This window comes from Lissotriton vulgaris, chromosome 1_1 (assembly GCF_964263255.1).
Source record: "Lissotriton vulgaris chromosome 1_1, aLisVul1.2, whole genome shotgun sequence".
Lineage (NCBI taxonomy): Eukaryota > Metazoa > Chordata > Amphibia > Caudata > Salamandridae > Lissotriton > Lissotriton vulgaris.
This window is the reverse complement of record NC_141685.1, coordinates 2,046,261,124-2,046,284,279: the sequence shown is the minus strand read 5'-3', so window position 1 is coordinate 2,046,284,279 and position 23,156 is coordinate 2,046,261,124. Positions and strand designations below refer to the sequence as shown.

The window sequence follows — 23,156 nt, the reverse complement described above, 5'->3', positions numbered from 1 at the left end:
TATGCCACAGATTTCCCGGATCAATAATATGCCCCATACTGGATTTGGGGCCCACCTTCAATCTCTTTTCCCCCTCCTTGTAAATGGGACACCTCTCCACACATGGCACCACCTGATCATTCATGCCTGGCCACCAAAACTAAGGTTTAAGCCGACTTTGGGTCAAAGCCTGCCCCAAATGTCCCTCACGGGCAAGTGACAGAAGTTTACTCCTTAAACCAGGGGGTGGTATTAATCTATCACCTCTCATCAAAACACTTTTCCCACACAACCCTACTTCCTTCTGAACCTTGACAGACGGTCTCACCGAAACTGACATACAACTCTTCCCTTCTGCGCCCCTGATTCACCATACGGACAACCTTCTAAAGAACACCATCTGCTTCCATCTCTTGGTGCCACTCCTCTGCCGTAAACGCACCCTCACCCACCATTACAACATCCTCCACCAAAGATACAGCACCATCACCATCAGAATCTGAAACTGGTGGCCCATTAACAAGTCTCCAATCAGCAGACATCCTTGACAAACAGACAGCTTGTAAATGTTTCCACCCCTGAACATGCTCAATCACACACTGATAGTCCTGCAACTTGGCTGCCAACCTTGCCGAACCTTTTCCAGCCCTGCTTGGAAGCAATACTCTAACCACGGGCTTGTGATCAGATCTCAACAGAAACGGAGTAACCCAACCACAACCATACATGCAAATGTTCTCCACACAAAGCAGAAACGGTGTATCCCAAATATTCTATTTCTTCCACCAAAAATAGACATTTCTCCTTCCGGAGTGTCCAACCCACCTCAGCAATTCTATGCTACACTTGTTTTAAGACCATATTGTGTTCCACTATAGACTTCCTCAAAAATCAAGATGTCGTTTTGAAAATAGACCACATTGCCTATCCGTCTGAAAACCTCAGTCACCATGCGTTGAAAAATACTATGCACGTAAAAATGACCAGATCACCAGGAAAGGACATAAGATCATTTGTACAAAAGACTAATGTAAGTCCACTGTTGTGATAAACTCAGGAGCTAAAACATGCAGTTCTCATTTGTTGCCCCGCCAAATTCAGGATAATCGACGGCGGACGACATCACTATTTCAACGACCCTAAAGAGCTGGCTGCATACCTGGACAGACTAACATCTCAAGAAATGGAGACGTCACAAGCCGGTTCCAGCAAAAGGAGAGCATTGCCGAACCAAATACTGGATGAGCACACCTCACTGGCAGGGCCAAGTTCTTGCACCTGCTTTTTAGAAGGAATCAATAACTATTACCGATCTCACTAACTACTCCACTTTGCACAGTATGACAAGATGGGATCAGTAACAGAAAACTACTTCACTAAGTTACACACTTCTACCTCAATAGCTTTCTCATACCAACAGACACCCTGCAATGTCGTCGCAACAACAGGAGAATACGGTGCACAACCTAGAGGCATAGCCTCGTATCCTTTATAGACGCTTATACGGTGCAGGCACCCTGATCAGACACGCTGTATTTGTGATGTATGAAGGGATGGGCCCACACGCATAGGGGTTCTACATATCAAATAGGATCTCATAGGGATTGCTGCAAACTAACCTACCCAACAGTTATTCTCCAAGAGACGGGACAACGATCCTGCCGTCGCACCGCTGAAAAAAGCAGTCAGCCGATGATCAGTGGAAAGGCATACAAGTAAATTGAAAAGGTCCCTTGGGTCCCTTGGGTGGTAATAAATGCTGTCAAATATTTAGACTCACTGTGAAGCTTTATTTGGTGATAAGCAGTACCAACCTACAGGAGGTAACCCATAAACTGAGTAGAAACCAGGGTAGAAGTGTATAACAAACCACAATGCAATGAGAAACTTTTTCGTATATTTTAGTAATACACTCAAAGGTAAAACAGCACTGTGTTACATTGAATGTCATGTAAGCCATGAAATACTGAGTACAGCTGCTTGTGCAGGGGTGAACGGCGCTAGCGACAGGTTTTGCCTTTGAATATACGACTAAAATATATGAAAAGGTTTTTCATTACCACATGTCTGCTCAATTTATTGTTTGCTTGATCCCCCTTACTTGCTCACAGCAATTAATTGTGTCTCTTTAGGAATTGCTTTCTAAACGATAACCTCAGAGACATTGTTGTATGTTATTTGGTGATATGGCACTCGTCTGGTTTAACTTTGAAAAGTACCTACCATCCTTCAACATGGAGACTAATTCACCAATATTAGGTATGGGGAACATATCTGCTACCGGTTGAGGGATCTTAGGTCAACACAAAACCTAAGCCTGCCATCTGCTTTTTTGGTGATCACAACAGGTGACACCAAGCTTGAAGCTTTTACAGGCTCTATGATGCCCCCATCCAACATTTCTTTTAGCAAAAGATTGAACTCATCCCGACCCACAATGGGCACTCGTCTTAATTATTGTTGTAGGTATACTGCATACTTTGTCAACATAACTTTGTGGACATACCCTTTAAGTTGCCCCAGTTTATCCTTAAACACTGGTTTAAAGCCACCCAATATCTCTGGTAACTTCTCATCCTCAACAACAATGACCTGAGTTGGAGCCCTGTGATTCCAATGACATGGAGGTCATATTGGTGTACCCATCCCATAATTGGAGGTCCCTTCTCAACCACATACACTTTAACCTGTATGGATCTACCAGAAAATACAATAAGGGTATCCATGTACCCTATTATATCAATATGTTCCCTTTAGTATCCCCCAGGAGAAATAGCTTTTGGTTTCAAAGATATTCCTTCCCAATACCGCTCAAATATTACCTTTGGAATTATAGTGTACATCGATCCAGTATCTGCAATGAAGATGATGGAAGGCCCATTGATTGCAAAAATTGCTTTAGGACTTTTCTTTTTCTTACCTTCCTCCCATGCTGTATATTCTTCACCCACGCGGTTTATCCTGTCCTTGAGATCTCCATCACCACTTAACACCTTAACGGCTATGGAACGTCCAGCTCCAGTGCTGAACGTTCCATTGCGCAGGTGCAGTTGGAACGTCCAATGGCCGACGGCAGCACTCCCGAGGTAGTGGTGCCGTCGGCCGCTGGACGGGTGCAGCACTTAAGGTGTTAAAGCTACAGAGACAACCGCCACCTTACTCCATCGCTTAGTCTTACATGTCCTTGCATAGTGACCAATGTGAACACTCTTTATTAGTCCTTTTTCCCCATTTTAGTCTTGTTCTTCAATGCAGCCACAGCCCCTGATTGAATTACCCCAGTCTCACCCCCATCAGACACCTCTGCCACATCGTGACTGTGGGTTTTTTCCTCCAACTCTTGCATAAATAACTCAGATTGCTCCACAAGCTTGCCCATATCAATAGCTGCCTACAAAGTGGGGTTCTTGGCCACCCATAATCTTTCCTGAATTTTCTTATTTTTGCATTGGACAATTTACTGATCTCTAATTAGTTCATCGGCCATACCCCCAAATTGACATCTGGTTGACCGTCCCCCCTAGCCTAGGTACAAATGCATCATCATATCTGTGGTGTTGCATGTAAAATTTGTAACAAGTCATAAACAGATTCTCCTTTTTGGCATATCTGACCTCTAATCTGCAAACTGCTTCTTTATATTCATCTTGTATTGGTTGACCATTTGTTAGCAAAGCCTGAGGCAAGTATCTAAAAACATGCTGCCCTTCCTTGCCTAAAGTACTTAAGAACAAAGGTTTTTTCCGCTTTAGTCGGAACTTCTGCACATCTGCAGCATCCAAATAATTCTCAAAAATCAAGATCCAATCCTCCTTTTGTATTGGTGGAGAGCCTGTCTGAGCTAAGAAACAAAGTGGTAACCCCACAGATACCAGAGATGCTGCCATGACCCAAAGTTTTTTTTAATAACCTGTGTATCAGAGAAACAGTGATATCCGAATCCCAAGCAAAGATGGCCACTTCACGTTTCGATGTCTTGTCAGCAAACTCAATGCAAAGATTAACTAAGATGGCCGCCCTCACATCATTATATTACCCAATAGAAAATGGCCACTGCAGTGACACACTTGCTCACCACATTATGGCCATCTGTTTTGAAGAGGCTCACAACACCTTGCCCTAGCCGTACTTGTATAATCAACACACTTCCCTTTCTTGCCGTACCAATGCTTTGGTGTGCCGAAAGTGCTCTAGGGCTACACACTGTTCGCTGAATATTTCTGCTTAACGTCCACAACTGCATGTCTCTGGATTCCGTCTGCCTCTGTTTTCGATCTGCAACTTCGCCTCTTCCTCATGTTCCTCATCCTCCAAAATGTTGTAACAGCGAAGTATGTGTCACACAACTGCAGGAATGTTTCTTCTTGTTTATTATCAGAGCACACAGAAATTGGCGGACTGGTCAGAAGGCAACTGACTCGCTTTGGAAGGTTTACCTTTAAATAACTACATGGAATCTGACACACGTCAGACGATAGATTCAATCCGGCACATGGCACTGGCTAAATACAACACATACACATACTTGTCCTTATGCGGATTGGTTTCGGAGGGGTAGCCTAATTAAAGGTGGATCCTCTAATATCATTCCCATCAGTGTAGCTTTTATGTTTGACACTTTAAAACTCGACATTCACTAGCAGACAACTCAAATGGCTTACATCAGTTGTGTTATTTCAAGAGCCTGACCCCTGCACTGGGGTTCTATTTTCCAGAATCACATAAAATACATATCACCTAGCATGGCCAGGGCTGGCTTTGGGGCTGCGTGACTAGTGCTGTCGCACTGGGCACTGTGCCCGGGGAAGTGGGGCTATATTTTGAAATAAACAATGGTTTTAAAAGCGCTTGCTGCAGAGTTCCTTGTGAATCAGCAATTTTCAAGCACCAATATAATTGTCAACTTAACTCTGCTGATTAATGCACCTGTGGGAGAGAGATCAGAGTTTTGTCTAGGGCCAATTCTAACTCATATTAAACTAGCAGACATATTTTAATATGCCGCTGCAAATAACATGTACAATGCAGATCACATAATTGCATTTCCTGTAGATAGCTCAATGTGCTACTGCTTTTGTCACAGAGATCCTTTTGTTATTTCTAATTTATAAATTACAGTCCTAATTTACCAGAGTGATCTATGAACTGTCATTAGAGAGCTTCATGTAAACTGCAAGGTATAGGTTAGAATGTTATGCTTTTTTCCTTAGTTTTCATCATCCTAATCTTCCTATAAAAGTGTTTGTTAGGGTAGAATTAAATTCGTATTATTAAAACCAATCTTAACCGGTCTGTTGCTTTTTAAAATCCAGAGTTTGCCCTTCTCCAGATGAAGCACTCCTAAAATATACTGCCTGCCAGTATTGATGATGTGTGACTCCTACACCTTGTAGTCCTCATTGTCTTATATGACATTTCCTATACAAGATTTACACAAGTAGGATTCATTTCTTCAGTAAAATGTGTGTGTCTTGTAAACTACTCTTGCACCCTACACTGCTAAGAGTAGTGCTATAAAACAATCAAAATACATGTGAAAGGGGGCTCTTTTAGAGGGTGGTAGTGAGGGAATCCATGAAGAACAAGGCATCAAAGGTTGTCGCATCGGGCCCCAGCAGTGCTAAAGCCGGCCCTGAGCATGGCGGAACCTCAGTCATCTGAGTTTTTTTCATGAACCAACTAGGGAACTACATATGGGGAGTGTTCAAAGGGGAAAATGACTGTTGTTACAGATTTGGAGGCCTGGCCCCCACTGGTGTGGTGAAAGCACTGCCTTCACTCCAAATTTTGCTTGGTACCAGAGCCGCTAACACTCAAATTGGTTCCCTTGAAAAGACACCTAATACAAACAATTTGGATTTTCCAAGAAAAATAAGAGCTCAAGAATTAAAGGGCATACTTATGATTGTAAATTTGCATTATATTGGAGATGAGGATACAAGCATTAGTATAGAAGCAATTAAATTAAGATCAGTGTCTACCACGACAATCTACTGCTTGGTACAGTGTCACCGCCGCCAGCAGGGGAAAGAGTGTTGAGTGCTCTTTAGTGTGCATGATGGTTGGGCCAGCCAAACAGTCAGGTGCACTTAGCTTGTTCCTCCACCAGCTGTATTGCACAGTCTGGGTGGAGAACATGCACAGGCTCTCACTCCCTGTCTGAGTGCCGAACTATGGCGCTCAGACCAATCATGACGCTGCTGTCATGCTGGTGACAGCAGCGTCCAGATTGGTTAGCGGATTCTAGGAGCCTGTGTGCTTCAGGTTCATAGGAGAGGCGGAAGCCGGCCAGTTGGTAAGTGATTTTTTCTTTTTTTGTTGTTAACCCTACCTCCCCTCTACCCACCTTACACTGACTGCCCAGGAGCAGCCGCCACTGGTCGTCAGTCTTCAAATGATGAAACCACTGTATTGACAAATGCACTGCTCCGTCAGCCAAAATAGAAATCTAGAATTCAAGACCAACTATGATCACAATGTACTTTTTTCATAACAAATTGACACAACATCCAATATATTAGTATTTCAGTTGGTTTATTTGTCCTTCATAAAGTGCAGTGTTTTAGGAACTTCTTGGTGTTTTTCAACGAGATTAAACATACATTTATCTGATTCGTTTTATTAAACATGCATACTCAGGAGTTGGAGTATAACATTTGTTATCACAGTATAATGTCAAAATATCTGCCTGCTAGTTAGGTATTTCATCACATTTCATACAAAGTGCACATTGACTTTCAGGGTTTTGATAACTAATTGTCAGTCTGATTGATGATGCAATGAAAACGCATGCCTAATTTGGAAAGCGACACAGTAGGCGCTTCAGCGCGCACTAGACTTAGTGATTATACTTTCAACATTGAGAAAACTTAAGACTCATACAAGGGAGTATAAGACCTTTAGGCAGACCTAACACCAATTTAAAATATATTCAGGTTATCAATTTACAAACAATGTTTTTTTTTCTTTTAAATACATATTGACCTATGGCTCAGCACAGCTTTGCTTTTTTGCCCGCATGGGTTTTTCTTGATTCTTGAAGGAATAAACTCAAGATACGTGTGCGAGGTATACCTTGAATTCACAGTAAGGGAAATAAGAAAATGCACAAATATACAAACTTTTTGGAGAAAGCTGCTCCGCTCCCCCAAGGTTCCAAGGTTCATCCCTCAGTCCCCCTCTCTTCAACATCTACATGACCCCTCTAGCTAACATTGTCAAATCCGTAAAATCAACATTATCGCCTATGCCGACGACATCCAGCTCATCCTCTCGCTCTTGCAAGACCCCACTATAATGAAGACCAACTTCCACAACTGCATGAAGAATGTCACAGCCTAGATGAAGGACAATTGCCTGAAGCTCAACACGGACCAGACCAAAGGGTTGATCTTTGGCAATCATACCTTCCTCTGGAACAACACCTGGTGGCCCACTGATTTCTGACCCACCCAGTACCAAATGACCACACCTGCAACCTCTGCATCATCCTGGACAGCAATCTTACCATGAAACAACATCAACAGAGTCTCCTCCGCTTGCATCCAAACACTCTGCATGCTCCGAAGAATCTTCTAATGACTCCCAAAAAGCACAAGAAAAACAGTAACGCCAGACCTAATCATCAGCTTTCTGGACTTCGGCAACGGACTGTACGCAGGAACCACCATCGAGCTCATGAAAAGGCTCCAGACTATACAAACTTCAGCAGCCAGACAGATCCTCAACCTGACCAAAACTACACCACATCACCCAGCACCTGAGGTACTGCCATATTTTCCCCATCCAGAAAAGATGCCAATTCAAACTACTAACACACGCCTACAAAGCCCTTCACACCCAAGGACCAGCATACATGAACCACTGGCTCCACATCCAGAAAGATGCCAATTCAAACTACTGACTATCGCCTACAAAGCCCTCCACAACCAAGGACCAGCATGTATGAACCACTGCCTAAACTTCCACCAGCCATCCAGAAACCTTTGCTCTGCCTCCCTCACACAGACAGCGTGCATCCACTGTAGCTACAGTGGAGTCCGCTCCTTCTTCCACCTCTCCACCAAGTCCTGGAACACCCTCCATCTCCGAGCATCACCCTCGCTGACCGACTTCAGAAAGAAACTCAAGACCTGGCTCTTCGACTAATCCCAGCAACTCAGCACCTGCGTACCCTCATGGGTGATAAGCTGCAATTTTACAGGTACCGATTGATTGAAAACTCACAGGAATTCGTGAAAATAATCTTTTTGCTATTGTCCTCAACTGAGAGTAAGGCTGTCGCATGACACAACTGGCAAAGTGTTTTCATGTTATTAAACAAGTGATTTACTCTGATTTCTCCTAGTTTTTCACACCACATTCTTCCGACAGTTTTAGGATTGATGCCCACATAACGCATTTATCTTCAATGATTGCGACAGAACTTTACTGAGAAGGTAAACATAAAAGAATATTCTATTATGTATTTTTTCCTCCTCTGAAAGAAGAAAGGCAGAGTTTGCCCAGTGGGAATTGGAACCTGGGAAGTACAGTTCACACAGAGATCTTAGCAGTGAAATTCTAACTCGCTGCACAATCTAAATGGAATACTTTTTGGCCAATCGCCCTGGCTCAGTGGTAGCCCTTACCCTTCAAGAAGTGAAGTTGGGTGTTTCCTGCTGCCATTTCCACCTTGGGCGTCTTTCTGTATTTAAATGGCTCTCTGATTGTCGTAGTATTCCCCTGTGATAATAAATTGTAGCTTAAACAGTGCTCTTGTAACATAAGTCTAAACACATTATTTTAACTCAGCGATAATCTTAACTGCTTTTGAACCAGTGACCTTTAGGTTGTACAGCGATTTCATCAGTAGATGCATACATCTGCTGAGCCATCTTACTGCGGCTGGTGGCCAGGGACATGCCTACCAGGCCACATGAAATCATCACTTCAATTCTACAGAAGTACATTACGCATCCTAGATAGTCAGTAAAGTAGGGTCCTCCATGAAGGTTTTTGTAACATAAGTCTTATCACTAATGGCTGCTGTTTATTGGTTCTGAAGAAACAACACAGCAAGTGGCATAGTCAGGTTCACAGCCGCCATTTTGGAATGGCGTCTGAAGATAATGAGGCAACCTTGCATTGCAATGCCATTTAGAGCAGTCACTGATCTGTATTCAGCCTATCCCATTGTTTCTGTTAATGTTTACAAGAATCAAGTGCATTTTGAAAAAGAGTATTTACACATTTAAATCCGAAAGAGCATTTTGAAAACTACAGTTATTACTCCGTGGCAGTGAGTCCACGTTATATCTTGTGGCAGAGAATGGATATTAAATTTCCCAGATTTAGTGTCTGGGACCCACAGGTGATCAAACATGACCTGGGCTCACATTTGTGGGCAGACATTCAATAAGAAAAGCCGCGACAAATTGCCAACGTGTCAGTGTATTAGGAAAGTGCAGCTCGGACTCAGAAATTGGCCTTTTTGGTAGCCCTTCGTCTCATTTGGCAGCAGTCTTTCTGACCGGGAATTCTTCTTCCAAAGCAGTCTCCACATTTAGTAGAAAGCTAGCAAAGTCTGGAGTTGGGCTTACTTTTGTACAAAACAGAGGGCATAATTCTAATCATCGGGCGCATTCCCTCATTCGTATCTAATGCGCGTTGCCAGAGCGCTGGACTCCATCTTCGATTTGTAAACGTCATCAAACAGTCGGTTCTGTTTAGATGAAAAGTGGTTTTTCCAGTCTCCAACAGCTCCTGGAAGAGTAAAGAAGATAAAACAAGCAGTGTGAGTGACCTTTGCAGCCAATAGAACAGAGTTGTTTCATCCTTGGTGATCGGATTGAAGCCCTCAGAATACATTCTTCACGTGTCTCTGTCTTTCTTTCAACAGTGCGGCTCAGGTGCGTTGTGTAGAGGCTCATCCTATGTGGCCTAAAATCCCCATTGCTTCATAATTTGTTGTCATGCAGAATTGCAAAAACGTTTGTTTAATTCAGAAAATTGACAGTCACCAAACCCTTCCTGTGCATTGTCAAATAAAGATGTGGCTCCAGAGCAGTTGGTCATGGGACTGCATAACGGTGCACTCATTACCAAGATGCACGTTTCATGGAATAATGCTGCCTGGAATGTTAGCATAAATTAACATTACAGAGAAGCGTAAAAGTATTCACACTATAAATAGATTCTACTATAAGCAAACATCTTTTTGAAATTGCATTTTGTATATTTTTAGGTCTTGCCTAGGCTGCACTGGCGCTGTCTCTTTGAGCCATACTGTATTCAGGTATGGACCTGAAGTTCTGCCCATTTTCTACCCATCTTTTCAATTGCCTCCTGTTACTGTCGATTCTAAATGGTTGCTTTTGATTCGTGAATAGGGTTAGTAGTCTCTCCTTAGTACCCCCTTATCTGCTTTTGTAACCTCCCTTGAGGACTGGCCCTTTTACTTGTGTTGTTACTCAGTATGCTTCATTTACAGTCTGTGAGCACTAATTTATTCATAACTTCCTAGCTGCTGTTGCAGGAGGCAAGATAAGCTTTCCAGCTTTGGCTTAGACCCAGCACACGGCAGCAAGGCACGCCTTTATCTTTAAGATTGGCTGCCTTGCCATTCCTGTCTTGGGTGCGGCTCGCCATACTATTTTTTCAAAATTATATGCTTTTAGTAAGGAGTGCAGCACTGGAGGCATGCTGCGATGCTTACGAAAAGTTTAAAATATTGAAAAAATAGACCTTGGCGAGCTTTACCTTTCCTTTCTTCGGCGAGGCTCGTCAAAGTCTATTTTTTCAATATTATATGGTCTTAGTAAGCAGGGCGCAGAGGCAGCGTGCTACCCAGCTTACGAACATTTTACAATATTGAAAAAATAGACTTTGGCATTACGTGCCTTTCTTTTCTTCTGTGCGGCTCGCCAAAGTCTATTATTTCAATATTATATGATTTTAGCTAGCAGTGCGGCACTTGTGGCATGCTGTGCTACTTACGAAAAGCGGTAAACAACCTTTACAACGAAACTTTTACAACGCACTACCATTGCGATGCAACCATTACAACGCAAACCATTACAACGCATTGCGCTGGGGGGCGCTCTAGGATAGGGAATAGATTTCATTTACTATCCAACATCTTCTCTACTATCCACGGGGACTGGAGTTGGAATAGTAAATTAAACTATTCACTACCCAGCACCCCAAAGCGCTATGCGTTGTAATGGTATGCGTTGTAAAAAGTGCGTTGTAACGGCATGCGTGGTAAAAGCATGCGTTGTAATGTCATACATCCACGAAAAGCTTACAATATTGAAAAAATAGACTGTGGCGAGCCTAGTCTTTCTTTTCATCTGCGCAGCATGCCAAACTCTATGCAACAGGTCTCACATTTGTTGGAGTTATTGGCATTATAGATGTCAATGTTTTTTACCTCGCCATGTTGCAGTAGCATGGGACCTCTTTTGGCCCCATATGGTACTGCACCATGCAACATGGCTGGTAAAACAAAATTGCATTTCTAATGCCAATTACTCCAAATCCAACAAATGAAAGACCTATTGCATTTGTAATGCTTGTAAATTTGTTGCGGGCTAGGAAACGCCTATTATTTTCAACAATAGATAACTGTGATATAATACACTAATTTATGAATCACATTTGTTTAAGATCCCTTTAGCTAGTCCAAAGGAAAACAGAGCCTAGGGGCAATATTGGGTGCATAATAGAAGCGAATCATCAGGAGACAATTCAGTTTGTAAAGCGTTCTTTAAAAAAATATAGTTACAAATGCTGCCATTATTCCTTTGACTATTTTTGACGTTTTTTTAAATTTTACTTTAATATTTCAAAAAATAGACTTTGGCATTTCTAAAGGTCATCAGTTTGGCCTGCTTTGCATATGATATTTACAACAAGGGGTGGTAGTTTAGTCTGCCCTGTTCCCATGATGCACTGGGCCAGGGACAGACTGATTTGCATATAGCCAGGTTCTGAGCTGGGATGGGGCAGTGAGATAAATAACGGTGATGGATCAAGCCCTGATCTTTGGACTGGGTAAGAGTGGTCTGCTTAATTCAGACACTCTGTTCATCACCACCCCCCTTTTCTGAATCGTTTTTGGCCACTATAGGTGTGGCAGGGTATACTCAGACATGAGTCCCTTTCTCACTGCTCCATCAGGATTCAAGCAAGCCGGGCCGAAGACGGCTGAAATGCCAGAAACCGGTCCCCGGTAGCTTGTCTCCTTTCTGGTGAAGAATTGGCTTGGTAGTTTAGTCTGCCCTGTTCCCATGATGCACTGGGCCAGGGACAGACTGATTTGCATATAGCCAGGTTCTGAGCTGGGATGGGGCAGTGAGATAAATAACGGTGATGGATCAAGCCCTGATCTTTGGACTGGGTAAGAGTGGTCTGCTTAATTCAGACACTCTGTTCATCACCACCCCCCTTTTCTGAATTGCTTTGCATATGAGGCCCGCTAATCAATTGTAAAATGTTGGGGGCATATTATCAAGAAACTGAGTAAAAATTATCGCCGCTTTAGCGGCAGAAAACTGCAGCTAAAGTGGCAATAATGGGCTTGATAATATGCCCTTGTGAATTCTCATAGAAGCCCATGTGCTCGTGTGAACATGGGCTTCTATGGGAATTCTCTATGGCATATTTTCAAGCCCATTATCGCCGCTTTAGCAGCAGTTTACGATAAGTTTAACTCAGTTTCTTTATAATATGCCCCTTGGTTTTCCTGGGTGATGCTAGGTTGGCTTAACAGGTTAGCTTGAAAACATTGTAAACTGAGCTATATTAGCAAGCTGTCATTGGAATGATGGAGTATAAATTGGTGAAAAAAAGATGGATGCTTCACACGTCCTCCCACCCACAAGCCCCCCTCTCTCTCTCTTGCTATCCCTCCCTCACACACGCACACACAGACACACACACTCTCCCTCTCTATCCAGTTCTGCTCACTTACCTTTCCTGAATATCAGCTTCCTGTTGGATGTGAGTGCACACACTGTGTGGTTCGGGTCGTGGTTTTCCTTCTCAACGTTGTTTTTCATCTCGCTGAAAGAAGACATCCTTGATACCTCGTTGATTTCTTGGTCACTAATACTTAAACCGAGGAAACTGCATATTTTCCGGATTGATTTAGGAAGATTCTGAGAATCCAAGAGTGAAATAACTATCAGTCACCTGAATCGCTGAGAGCAGGAAACAACTTTAATTGCTACAGAGTACTTTCTACACATCTTTTGAAAATCCTATTAACCTGAAAAGAAATGCCCAGCGTACATTATATACATTAATATTAATAAAAATAAGATTTGTTCAGTTATCTTAGAAGTAGGTGAAGGAGGAACTCACAGAGTTTTACTCCACAGAATTCAGCAGAGTTACTTAAAAACGCTGCAAGATTCTGCAGAGTTCCGCAGGAGGTGGAATTCCAGTACGATGTGCAGCTCCCATTGACTTTTAGTGCAGCGAGCTTGTCCCATGCTGTAAAATCAGTGCAAATGGCACCATGCAGCGCACCAGAGGGCGCTGCTTCTTTCTTTCGCATGAGTACATTTCCTGCTCGAGCGACAGCATTCAGAACACAACCAGCAACTTTCTCAACGCAAGCGATAGTGACCGGCAGCAATCGCCAGCACTGAGAAATCTCTCCGGGAGGCGGTCTAGCGATCGTTTTTTCTCAATCGCGCTTGCTGTTTGCAAGAAAAACTCCACCACACAGCAGTTGGTGGAGGTTTTTACGAATTTTGTGCTCCAAGTAGAGCACGAAGTGGGCAAAACTCTGCTAACTTCACCGGCGGAGTGGAGTTTCCACCCACCCCTTCTTAGGAGGTCTTCCTCCAGTAGTACTATACGGTCTTTTTCCAAGCTCAATAAACAAGAGTGCACCAGAAAGGCTGATTGAGTGTAGCTTCTACAACAAAATATTTCCCTGGAAGGGAGGTGACCCTCTCGTGCTGAAGGTCAGGTCATCTAATACACTGCAGGTATAGATCACAATTTACAATAGTGACCCGGTCTGGTTAGGAACTGCCACTCATAACAATGTTGACAGCACTGCTTGTACTGGAGGGATGACTGCAGGTACTTGGATCATTTGGGATGCTAATGTTGCAGAAGAATGTTTTCTAAAAATAATCTTTGTCACCATTGATAGTATAAACATATTTTCCCAGAACTATGCCAACTAACATAGTATAACGTCTTATGCTTGCTCTTTAAATAGTTACACTCAGGGCTTTAAGTGGGCCAGGTCTGAGCACCAGCAGTTTTTTTAAGCGGGCCTCGAAACGGGTCTCTCTCTGGCACTGTTTTGTGCCCTGGCACAGGCGGTCCTTTTTTTCTTTTTAAGCGTTATAGGGGAAGTCAAATCCTTTAAAAATAGTAATTTCTCTCTGGATTTCCCTTCTCTTTTTGAAACCCAGTAGCAGCAACATTGTCGTGGTCTCATCAGGGCTTTAAGTGGAAGCTTTTTCAATATTATATACAGCCATAGTTGCTTCTCATTTATCTAAAGCAACTAACAACCATTGACAAAGCCAATAGACCTGACTTGTTGTAGGTATGATGTTACTTGTTGTATCATATATCAGGATGCAATGACAAAACAGCAAAATACCAGTCGGGCAACACACTATGCTAAGCATCATGCACGCAATGCCCATTGGGCTCAAAGGGCTTTCACTTATGTGTTTTAGGCCACGCCCTTAATTATATTGGCCACTCCCCCTTGAGAGAACCCCCCAGTTTTTTCATCCCACTTGAAGCCCTGGTTACACTACAATCACTTACCACTCTAACGTACAGGGTAACATGCATAGAATCACACAATGTATGTTTGTAAGGTGACAAAGCTGAGAGCGGAATTCAGGACTTCAGGATCCAAGTCTAGCAAATTAGCCGGAAGACCTCAAACCCTCCCATCTACATAAACGCATCTGCACCATTGTGGGTCAATTGTTTGCTTTATAGAAGAACCGAAGGGTGCTGTTGCAGTAGGACGACTGACAAGCCACAGAATGTTTTTCATTACTATTTTGATGTTGTAGGGGCCCTTAGAGCTTCTTCAGGGGTTCTGGTTGGCTGCAGTAAGGGGAGCACCCGGCCGAAGATGTATGTAAAAAGATGCTGAGCCAGCTATTTTATTGCTTCTTTTAAAGAAACAATCACGTCTGTAATGGGCCTTTATTTGTTTAAATAGTTGATAACTACCTTTCGAGCTCATTTTTGTCCACCTGATATAGCAGATAACTTGCTGGATGCCCTTGCTTGGATTTTGGTGCCTTAAACATAATTGTAATTGACATGATGAAAATGAGAGTGGCAGGAAAGTCATATTTACTTATATTTCTATTAATCAATGTTCATGTAATGTCAGTGAGTTGATGATGAAATATTTTATATCCTCCCATTCAGCCCTACTCTATTTATTATATACAGAATAGTTAAATATGCATACTTTTCGACTACTTTAGTATTAGTGTTTGGAGAATTTAAAAGTCTCAGAACTGCTCGTTTTTACCTTCTTCATTGACTCGTAGTATAAAATTAGGATAGTTCCATCATTTTTGTGCTCTTCCCATCCCAGGATATGGTCAAACCAAGACCCACATACAACTGTAAAGCAAAAACAGGTTACAGTCAGTGGACGTATCATAGAAACTAGCCAATGGCACAATCCCAGAAAAAAATATATTTTCATTGAAGTAAAATGAAAGACATACTTTGGCATAAACACTTCAAGCTAGAAGATCAAATCTATACAATTCCTCTTATATCGGAATCTAGGAGTTTACTCATCACAGATCTGTGTCTACCCGCCTCTCCACCCCCCCCCACCCGCACACAAAAGTCCACATAGCTCACATATTATGGATAGGAGACATGAAATATGCGGTGGTGGAGGAACGGAGTTGGCCATATTGGCATCAATAAGCAGAGGGTCCATCACCCATTTGGGCAGGGAGCACAATTCCTAGCGTTGGCATCTAAAGGGCCAGTATTGGAGAAGCGTCACTGTAGTTTTGCCCCAGTCCCATGTGCATAATTACATGAACAAGCATTAGCATTTGGGGCTATTCGTACGTAGCTTATTTGTTTGTTGCTTTTGTGCATTACATTGTCCCCGTTTAAACGTTCTGGCTGGAACTGGGTAAGGAGTTTTGGATGTGATGCTTTTCTGTGCAGTATGCCTTCTTTTTTCTTTCATACTTCCCTTGCCCCCTTTCATTTTTGCCTCTCTCTGTATTGCTTTGGTGCATCACTCCGGACCCTCAGCATCACATTCTCCTTCCTTGACTTTCAATGGATCTTGGGTTTCTCCCACGTACATTCAAGAGTACTGTTCTATGTAACGCAATTCATTTTTGCCAAAGCTAACACTACACTGGCCTCATTTATGAGGCCTTGCGTCAGTTTTGCGCTTCCGATGCGTCATTTTTTGTGACGCATCGGCGGCGTAAAACTTGCCTCCTGTTGCGCACTATTTACAAAGTGACGCATCTAAGCAGATGCGTCACTTTGTAAACCCCTGCGCTACATTATACCTGTGTCAGGTATAATGCATGCAGCGGGGGCGTTCTCCCGCAAAAAGCCTCGTATAAGTGACGCAGTGAAATCTATGAGATTTCACGGCGTCACTTCTTGGACGCCGTTGCGTCGAAATCTTGCGCCTGCCTCACATCAGGTGTAAGACTGACGCAGGCGTGAAAGAACGCATTGCTGGAGTTGCGTCACATTCGTGACGCACTCCAGCAATGCATCACTTTTGCGATTACAGATACGTCAGAAATACTGACGTATCTGTAACTCCTTGCGACATTATGCATCATACATTAAATATGACGCATCAGTTATGTCGCAAAGAGTGCGCACTGAGAAGTGACGAGCTGCTTATACGCAGCAATGTGTCATTTCTTATAAATGAGGCCCCACAACTTTATACCTACGTATTTCTATTATATGTCGAGGATGTGGCTTTATTCCTCTCGGTTTCATGTACTATCTACATGCTCATACTATTACTAACCAACAATATTTTGTTTTGTTCTTAAAATCCTCAATAAAATCTTACTAAACACAAAAAAAGGATTTTGTGTGTCTTAAATTCTATGCCTCTACGATGTGTGGTCACTCCTCATCCGGAAGACTTTGTGCGTGACCTTATAGATGTGCAGAAAATAAGTGCTGCGCATAGCGCTAAGTATGGGCAAGCTCAAGTGTGCTAAGTAGGCCATCTTAGCAATGTTATTTTAAGTCTGCGGGCTCATTTTGCACAACTTGAAAAATGTTTTTGAAAATCTGTCTTTTATTTACAGAGCTTTGCAGAATTTATCAAAGGTAAATCACATCAGAACTTTTGTTAGAGAGCTAACAGATCTTTTCAGCTGACAGGAAACTCTTAAACATATCTGCCGTAGTAAAATCAGCAAAGTATTTAGGAGGCAAAACATTCTATGTTTTTGTGCCTGTAGACATGGCTTTTAAACAGAGCAAGATGAAGAAAGAAATGAAAAAAGAGGAAACGAAAGATAGGAAGCTCTGAAAAGAGAGAAAGCAGGAATGGAAAATAACCTTCAAGAGAGATAGATATGGACAAGAAATATTGGGTTGTGGGTGGTGCAATCAAGAGAGACCACCTAGATTTTAGGCAACCCTAGTATTCGACAGTGATGGTGGCAGTCTCTAATTAAACATTTAAGACTTCTACACATATGCATTTATTTACATTTTTTGCAAATCAAACACTGCTTCTATAACATATCTTGAGCCCACCATCTCCAATTCAGTAAACAATATTAATACTGTTTTTTTCTATCAGCCGGAGTGTGGCCAAGTTTGTCTTTAACCGGTAAAGCCACCTCTCATCTCAGCACGTGGTAGGCTTTAACCACTCTTTATTCTGGGTTTGATGTCGATTAAGGGCGTAAGGCATAGGGGGCATGTCCCTGTCGAATGTAAAGAGGGCCCCCATATCTCACAGATATGCATTGGCCATAGGCTGAATGAGGCCCCCTGAAGGGTTAGGGGCCTTCTGAAGGGTGGGGGCACGGAGAGATGCACCTCATGGCCCATGCTACTCCCCTGATGTCGATATCTGAATATAGCTGTGTCGGTGCACCGTGGGAACTCCACAGTACCAACCTTGATTTTGGGACACGTGAAACGTCCTATAAAATGACCAAACAATTGGGCTAGGCAGATACTGTAGTAGAGTGCCCCGCCCTCTTCCCCGCACGGTCTTTGTTTTTTCCCCGACATAAAATCCTGCAATAATTCAAGATATTTGCACACAATACATTTTAAAAATCGGAGATATCACTATAATATCCGCTCTCAGGATTTTGGTCGCGTACTTGGAAGAGGTTAAGGAGAACAACTGTTCGGGGAAAAAAACAGCCATAAAACTCACCCGGCGAAATCTAATCTGCTTCTTCGAAGAATCTAGGGGAAAGGTCACACTCCCGCCATACTCTATGGGGGCAAAGCTCAGGGTGACATGACAGTCCTACAGCAACATATAATAGGTTCGGAAGAGCACGGCTCGCCTGACCTTATCTGCAAAATCACGTAAAAGGAATTTATTACAATAGCTCAACCGAGCAACAGTATAAAGCTTTCGAAGTACAAACGTCGAAAGCACCGCGCAGGTGCGCGCGCATTCTGGCTGCAAAAGATGTTGCAAGTGAAAGCATACTGGTTCCTCGAAATAGCAGCTCGTGGCACTAAAGAATCACACTGGAACTCATTTTCAATAATGCCAAGAATAGGTGAACATGAGTTCATTTATTATCGAAGCGAGACAATAATAAATGGCGTCGAACGTTACGGAGTCGTGCACAAGACAGGCCACAAGTCACGTGATCACAAAAGTGTAACCAGTAGAATTGGTGAGATTACACAGTTGGACTTCTGTGGGCGGCGCTGGGCCAGCAGGAATGGGAAGGGGGCAGGATTCTGGATCAAGCAACTGAACAGCAAGAGGCCCCTTGTTGGGCAGGCGTTTCGGAGAGACCAGCTCAGAGGCCATTACTACTGCCATAGCCAAGGAAGGTGTGGTGTGCAACCGATCCACAGAACGACGGAGCTCCAAGGAATCATTATCATTGCTTCAAAAGCCCAGACATCAGGGGCCAACCGGCCAGTAAAAAAACTCTGGCTGCAATGGACAAACAAACAAAAGGGAACGATCAGCTCCAAGTGTTGCGAAAAACCCGCTTTTCCCAAAGAATGTATGACCACAAGTCGAAGGTGACCCTCTACATGTCAGGACTTTAGTGTGGGTCAAACACACATAGGAGTCAAAATATACCACGTTTTGACTTTAATCTGTTAACCTCTCACAAGGTAATTATATTTGTGGAACATCCTGATTCTGTGAGCGACACAGTTTGGAGAAGATTCATCACAAATGCAGAGTAGAAAAAAGAGAAAGTATTTAGTTCTTGTTTTGAAAGGTTACTGTAGGAGAGTAGGGTCTGCTATCCTATGGTCACCCCAAATTTTTGCTTTTTGCTTCCCTGGTTTCTGACTTAATGTGGCTGTGGGCCTGCTAATCAGACCCACAGCCTGCTGTTCTCTCTCTAAATTGATGCCAATGCACTTTAGGTGCATTACGAATTGGAACTGGTTCACCTTATGAGCCCCTGTAATAGTGCACCCTAGGTGCCCAGGGCATAGGTGTATCCAAGGCCTACCAGGGGCTGCAGCACGTATTGTGCCACCCCTGGCCTGGCCTCCATATTTGACACAACTGGCTGATCACTCAGCTGGGGTAAGTCGGTGTAACCACCTCTTACTTAGGTACAGTATGTCTGTGCCTAACCCTAAACTGGACACATATGTTCCTATCAGCCACTCCTATGGAAGGCCTCATCAATCCTGGAGGCAGAGTGCTTGGAAATATGTGAGATGGTGCTCTGGCATGAGCTGAGCCTGTCTGCAGCTGTCGGGAACAACTCCCTAAGCTGTTCCGGGATATTGCCATACCATATACTCTTAAGTGCATTATAATCCTCGCGGTTAAATGCTATCTTTGGTTTGGCTTTATCAAAACATGTCGAGTAAGGTGTCATACGAATTGGAATACTATCCCCTCGCCAATTCTGGCGACGGGGATAGCATTCCACCCTTCTAGAGGGACACGACATGTGTGTAGCCTTAACCCCGGTTAAAGTTAAACAGAGCCTCAGCTTCACAAAATGGACGCTGCCACCACAGACACAAGTCTGGCCTCCTGCTGCTGACCGAAACTCGGCAGATGGTGGCCTGGACAAAGGGTTTCCTGCCTTGGGAGGTGCGAGCACCACCCCAGACAGGATTTTGTGTATTGGGTAGGACAGGGCTGAATAGAATCAGACATGCCCGGGGCACACAAGGTGTCCCCGTGCATAGGCCAGTCCAAACCGGTTCTGGGGCCTTCCAGCCCCAGTCCTGGCGCGGAGCTGGACAAAGGAAAGGGGGTGTAACCGCCCCCCTTCCTGGTTCCTCCCAGAGGAGGGACCTAGTAGGTGATCCACCCCCAGTTTGGGAATAAGAGGGGGAGCAGTGCCATTGCACAGCAGATCATCCCAAAATCAACTTTAAACAAGAAGAAGACTGGACTTCGACATTCTGCTGCACAGAAGACTGAAGAGAATCTCCCTTGTGGCCTAGGAGTGGCCACCCTGTGAACACAGGTACCAACCAGCAACTCGACGTCTGCTTTGCCGCCGCCTCCCGCCGGAGACCGAGCCCAGAGCCTGACAAGAACCAGACTCCCAGACTTCTCAGAGCCCGATCCACAGTCCCTGCAAAGAAGGGACCCGTGGAGGCACCGAGCGACGTGGGACCGGACCTCTTGGAAGACACTCGAAAAGCTGACTGCGCAGCTTCTGAGGCATCCTCGACGTTGTGCTTTGGGGATTGAGAACCCCCACCACCGAGCAGCCCTTGCACCGAAGATCAGCCCTCCAGCATCTCCACGATCTGCGTGGGGCCCTTTTGCATTGTGCCACTCGACGCGCCATCCCGGCCACTAGCCACGTGGTCAGCGGCCATCTTGGCGACGAACCCGAAGATTTAAACAGCAGGTCTGGTTGCTCCAGACCTACCCAAGCTCCTGTGAAAAGGAGCACCCGCTCTGACCTTGCTGGTCCGAGTGAACAGCATCTTTCAACTTCTGCGTGGCTTGCATTTGCCAAGGCCTGTTTGCTCCGATCAGGTCGCCGACACCGCCAACAGCGAGAAGCCTACGTGGGACAGCTCGTGACCGACTCCTGGACGTCCTCGACCCCGGGTATCCACGTGGCTGCAGAAAGAAGCTACCTGACAACGCCTGTTTGCACCCGACATCGCCTGGTTCCAATCTGGTTCCACGGTAGTCACTGGCTAGTGACTTTGAACACTGTCCCCTCTGCTTTCAGGTCTTCACATCTTCCGATCCACCCTTGGATCCACCCGAACTCTTCTCATCGAGCCGCCTGCAGCTTCTTCAGCTCCAAGCACCATCGACCAGCGTGACGAAACCCGACACAACTTCGACCCTGTGCACCCGCTTCCTGTGGGTGAGGTAACTCAGCTCCGCCGGTGCTCCTGCACTGGCACACATCCCAAGGGCCTGTGTTTTAAGTTTCAGCTCCGTAGGTCACTCGGAAGGTTCCTAACTTTCTAACTTTGTGCTTTTTACGCACCATAGACTTTGTATTGAGAAGTGCGTGCACTTTGAACACTGCACCCGAGTCCCGTGGGCCTTTCCCGACTTAGTTAACTCCAGTCTCGAATAGCTCCAGCGATTCCCAAGGCCCTAGGCCTCTTCACTTTCCTCTAGGTATCTCTTATACCACTTTCTTAGTATATGGTTTAGGTGGCCCCTAGGGCTCATCCATATTGTGCAACTTTTGTGTATTTTAAACTGTCTTGTGATTTAACGCTTGTGCTTCTGTGCTCATAAAGAGTCCAGGGGATTTTAATAGTTAATAAATCAATATATATTTTCAATATATATCTGTGTGGTGTCCCTTTCATTTGGTATTCAAGGGGGTTGTGTATGGTATAACAGTTGGCTTCACATGCCTTTCAGAGTTTAGCCTAAGACTGCTTTGTCCACGTTACCACTAGGATAACTGGTCTACAAGGTTGAATTACAACCATCATCATAAGGGTTGCTTGGCATGGTACAAAGTGATCACTAGAATTAGTGAGCATTATATACCAGGCCAACTTCTCACATTGGTGAGCAGCGGATTGGGATCTGAGCTTGCTGTTGTTTTACCATTGCAATCTTTGAGATTATCATTTGAAAGATCATACAGGTACCTGCTAGGTACATATAAAACAAGACTAGTATACTTAAGTTCTACTGAACTTAGTTGTTGTAGAGCAAAGGGAGTAGCACACCCTAGCTACAACTACTAGATAGGTTTAGTAGGTAAACACCAGTGTAGGTAGATTGCAACACATCCACCCACACTAGAGCAATGTCGGGAACAGAGGGGTCCAGTGGACTTACTCCTGTTGAGAGTGACCCTCCAAGGGCACCATCCCAATTTGCTATTTTTCCCTTTAAGGAATTAAGACAGCTTTGTGTCTTAAGGGGTCTGAAGACAGGGCCTTCCCCTACTACAGACCACCTAAGAGAGCTCTTGGATCAGTCTGAGGCTCTAAAGACCTCTAAAGCAAACCCCACAGGGAATGCTGAAGGAGGCCATCCTTCAGAGGATGACACTGTAGACACCCCTACCCCTATCATCCTAGTAGATGAGGAAGCCTCCACCACTGGAGCTCCTCAAGTAGATGTAGAGGAAGAGGAAGAAGAAGAGGAGGAGGAGGTGGAAAGCAGTGAGTCAGATGATGACAGAGATAGTCAGGTGCTGGTCAGTAGACTGAACCAGGCTAACAAGTCAACTTGGGAATGAATCAGGTAACAACCCATTCAGACCCCCAGGTGGACTTAACCAGGGCCATAGGAGGAGAAGGCATCACTCAGGTGAATCCAATACCTCCCATGTCTCTAGAGGCTCTCATGGTCACTCCAGAAAGGAGATGACTAGCCATCAGAGAAGGGAACATGAGGCCAATATGAGAGAGGCTGAGCTTAGGATCCAGAGGCAAGAGTTAGAGGTTGCCCTGGCTAAGGAGAAACTTGCTAGAGCAAGACAGCCTAGAGAGAGTGGGATAATAGAACCCACTGGTGGCAGCAATAT

General features: G+C 44.2%; 1 protein-coding gene across 1 annotated transcript in view; it reads right to left on the bottom strand.

Moving 5' to 3' along the window:
* Positions 1–6,496: 6,496 nt before the first annotated feature.
* The window catches only part of LOC147751582 (sulfotransferase 6B1-like), a 30,039-nt gene continuing 13,379 nt past the window's right edge, over positions 6,497–23,156 (bottom strand). Inside the window, exons 4-6 of the mRNA XM_086920415.1 lie at positions 15,497–15,591; positions 12,935–13,121; positions 6,497–9,723 (exon numbers count right to left, since the gene is read on the bottom strand). Coding sequence (XP_086776541.1) covers positions 9,608–9,723; positions 12,935–13,121; positions 15,497–15,591 — 398 coding nt within the window. The 3' untranslated portion in view covers positions 6,497–9,607. The remainder of the gene's footprint in view (positions 9,724–12,934; positions 13,122–15,496; positions 15,592–23,156) is intronic.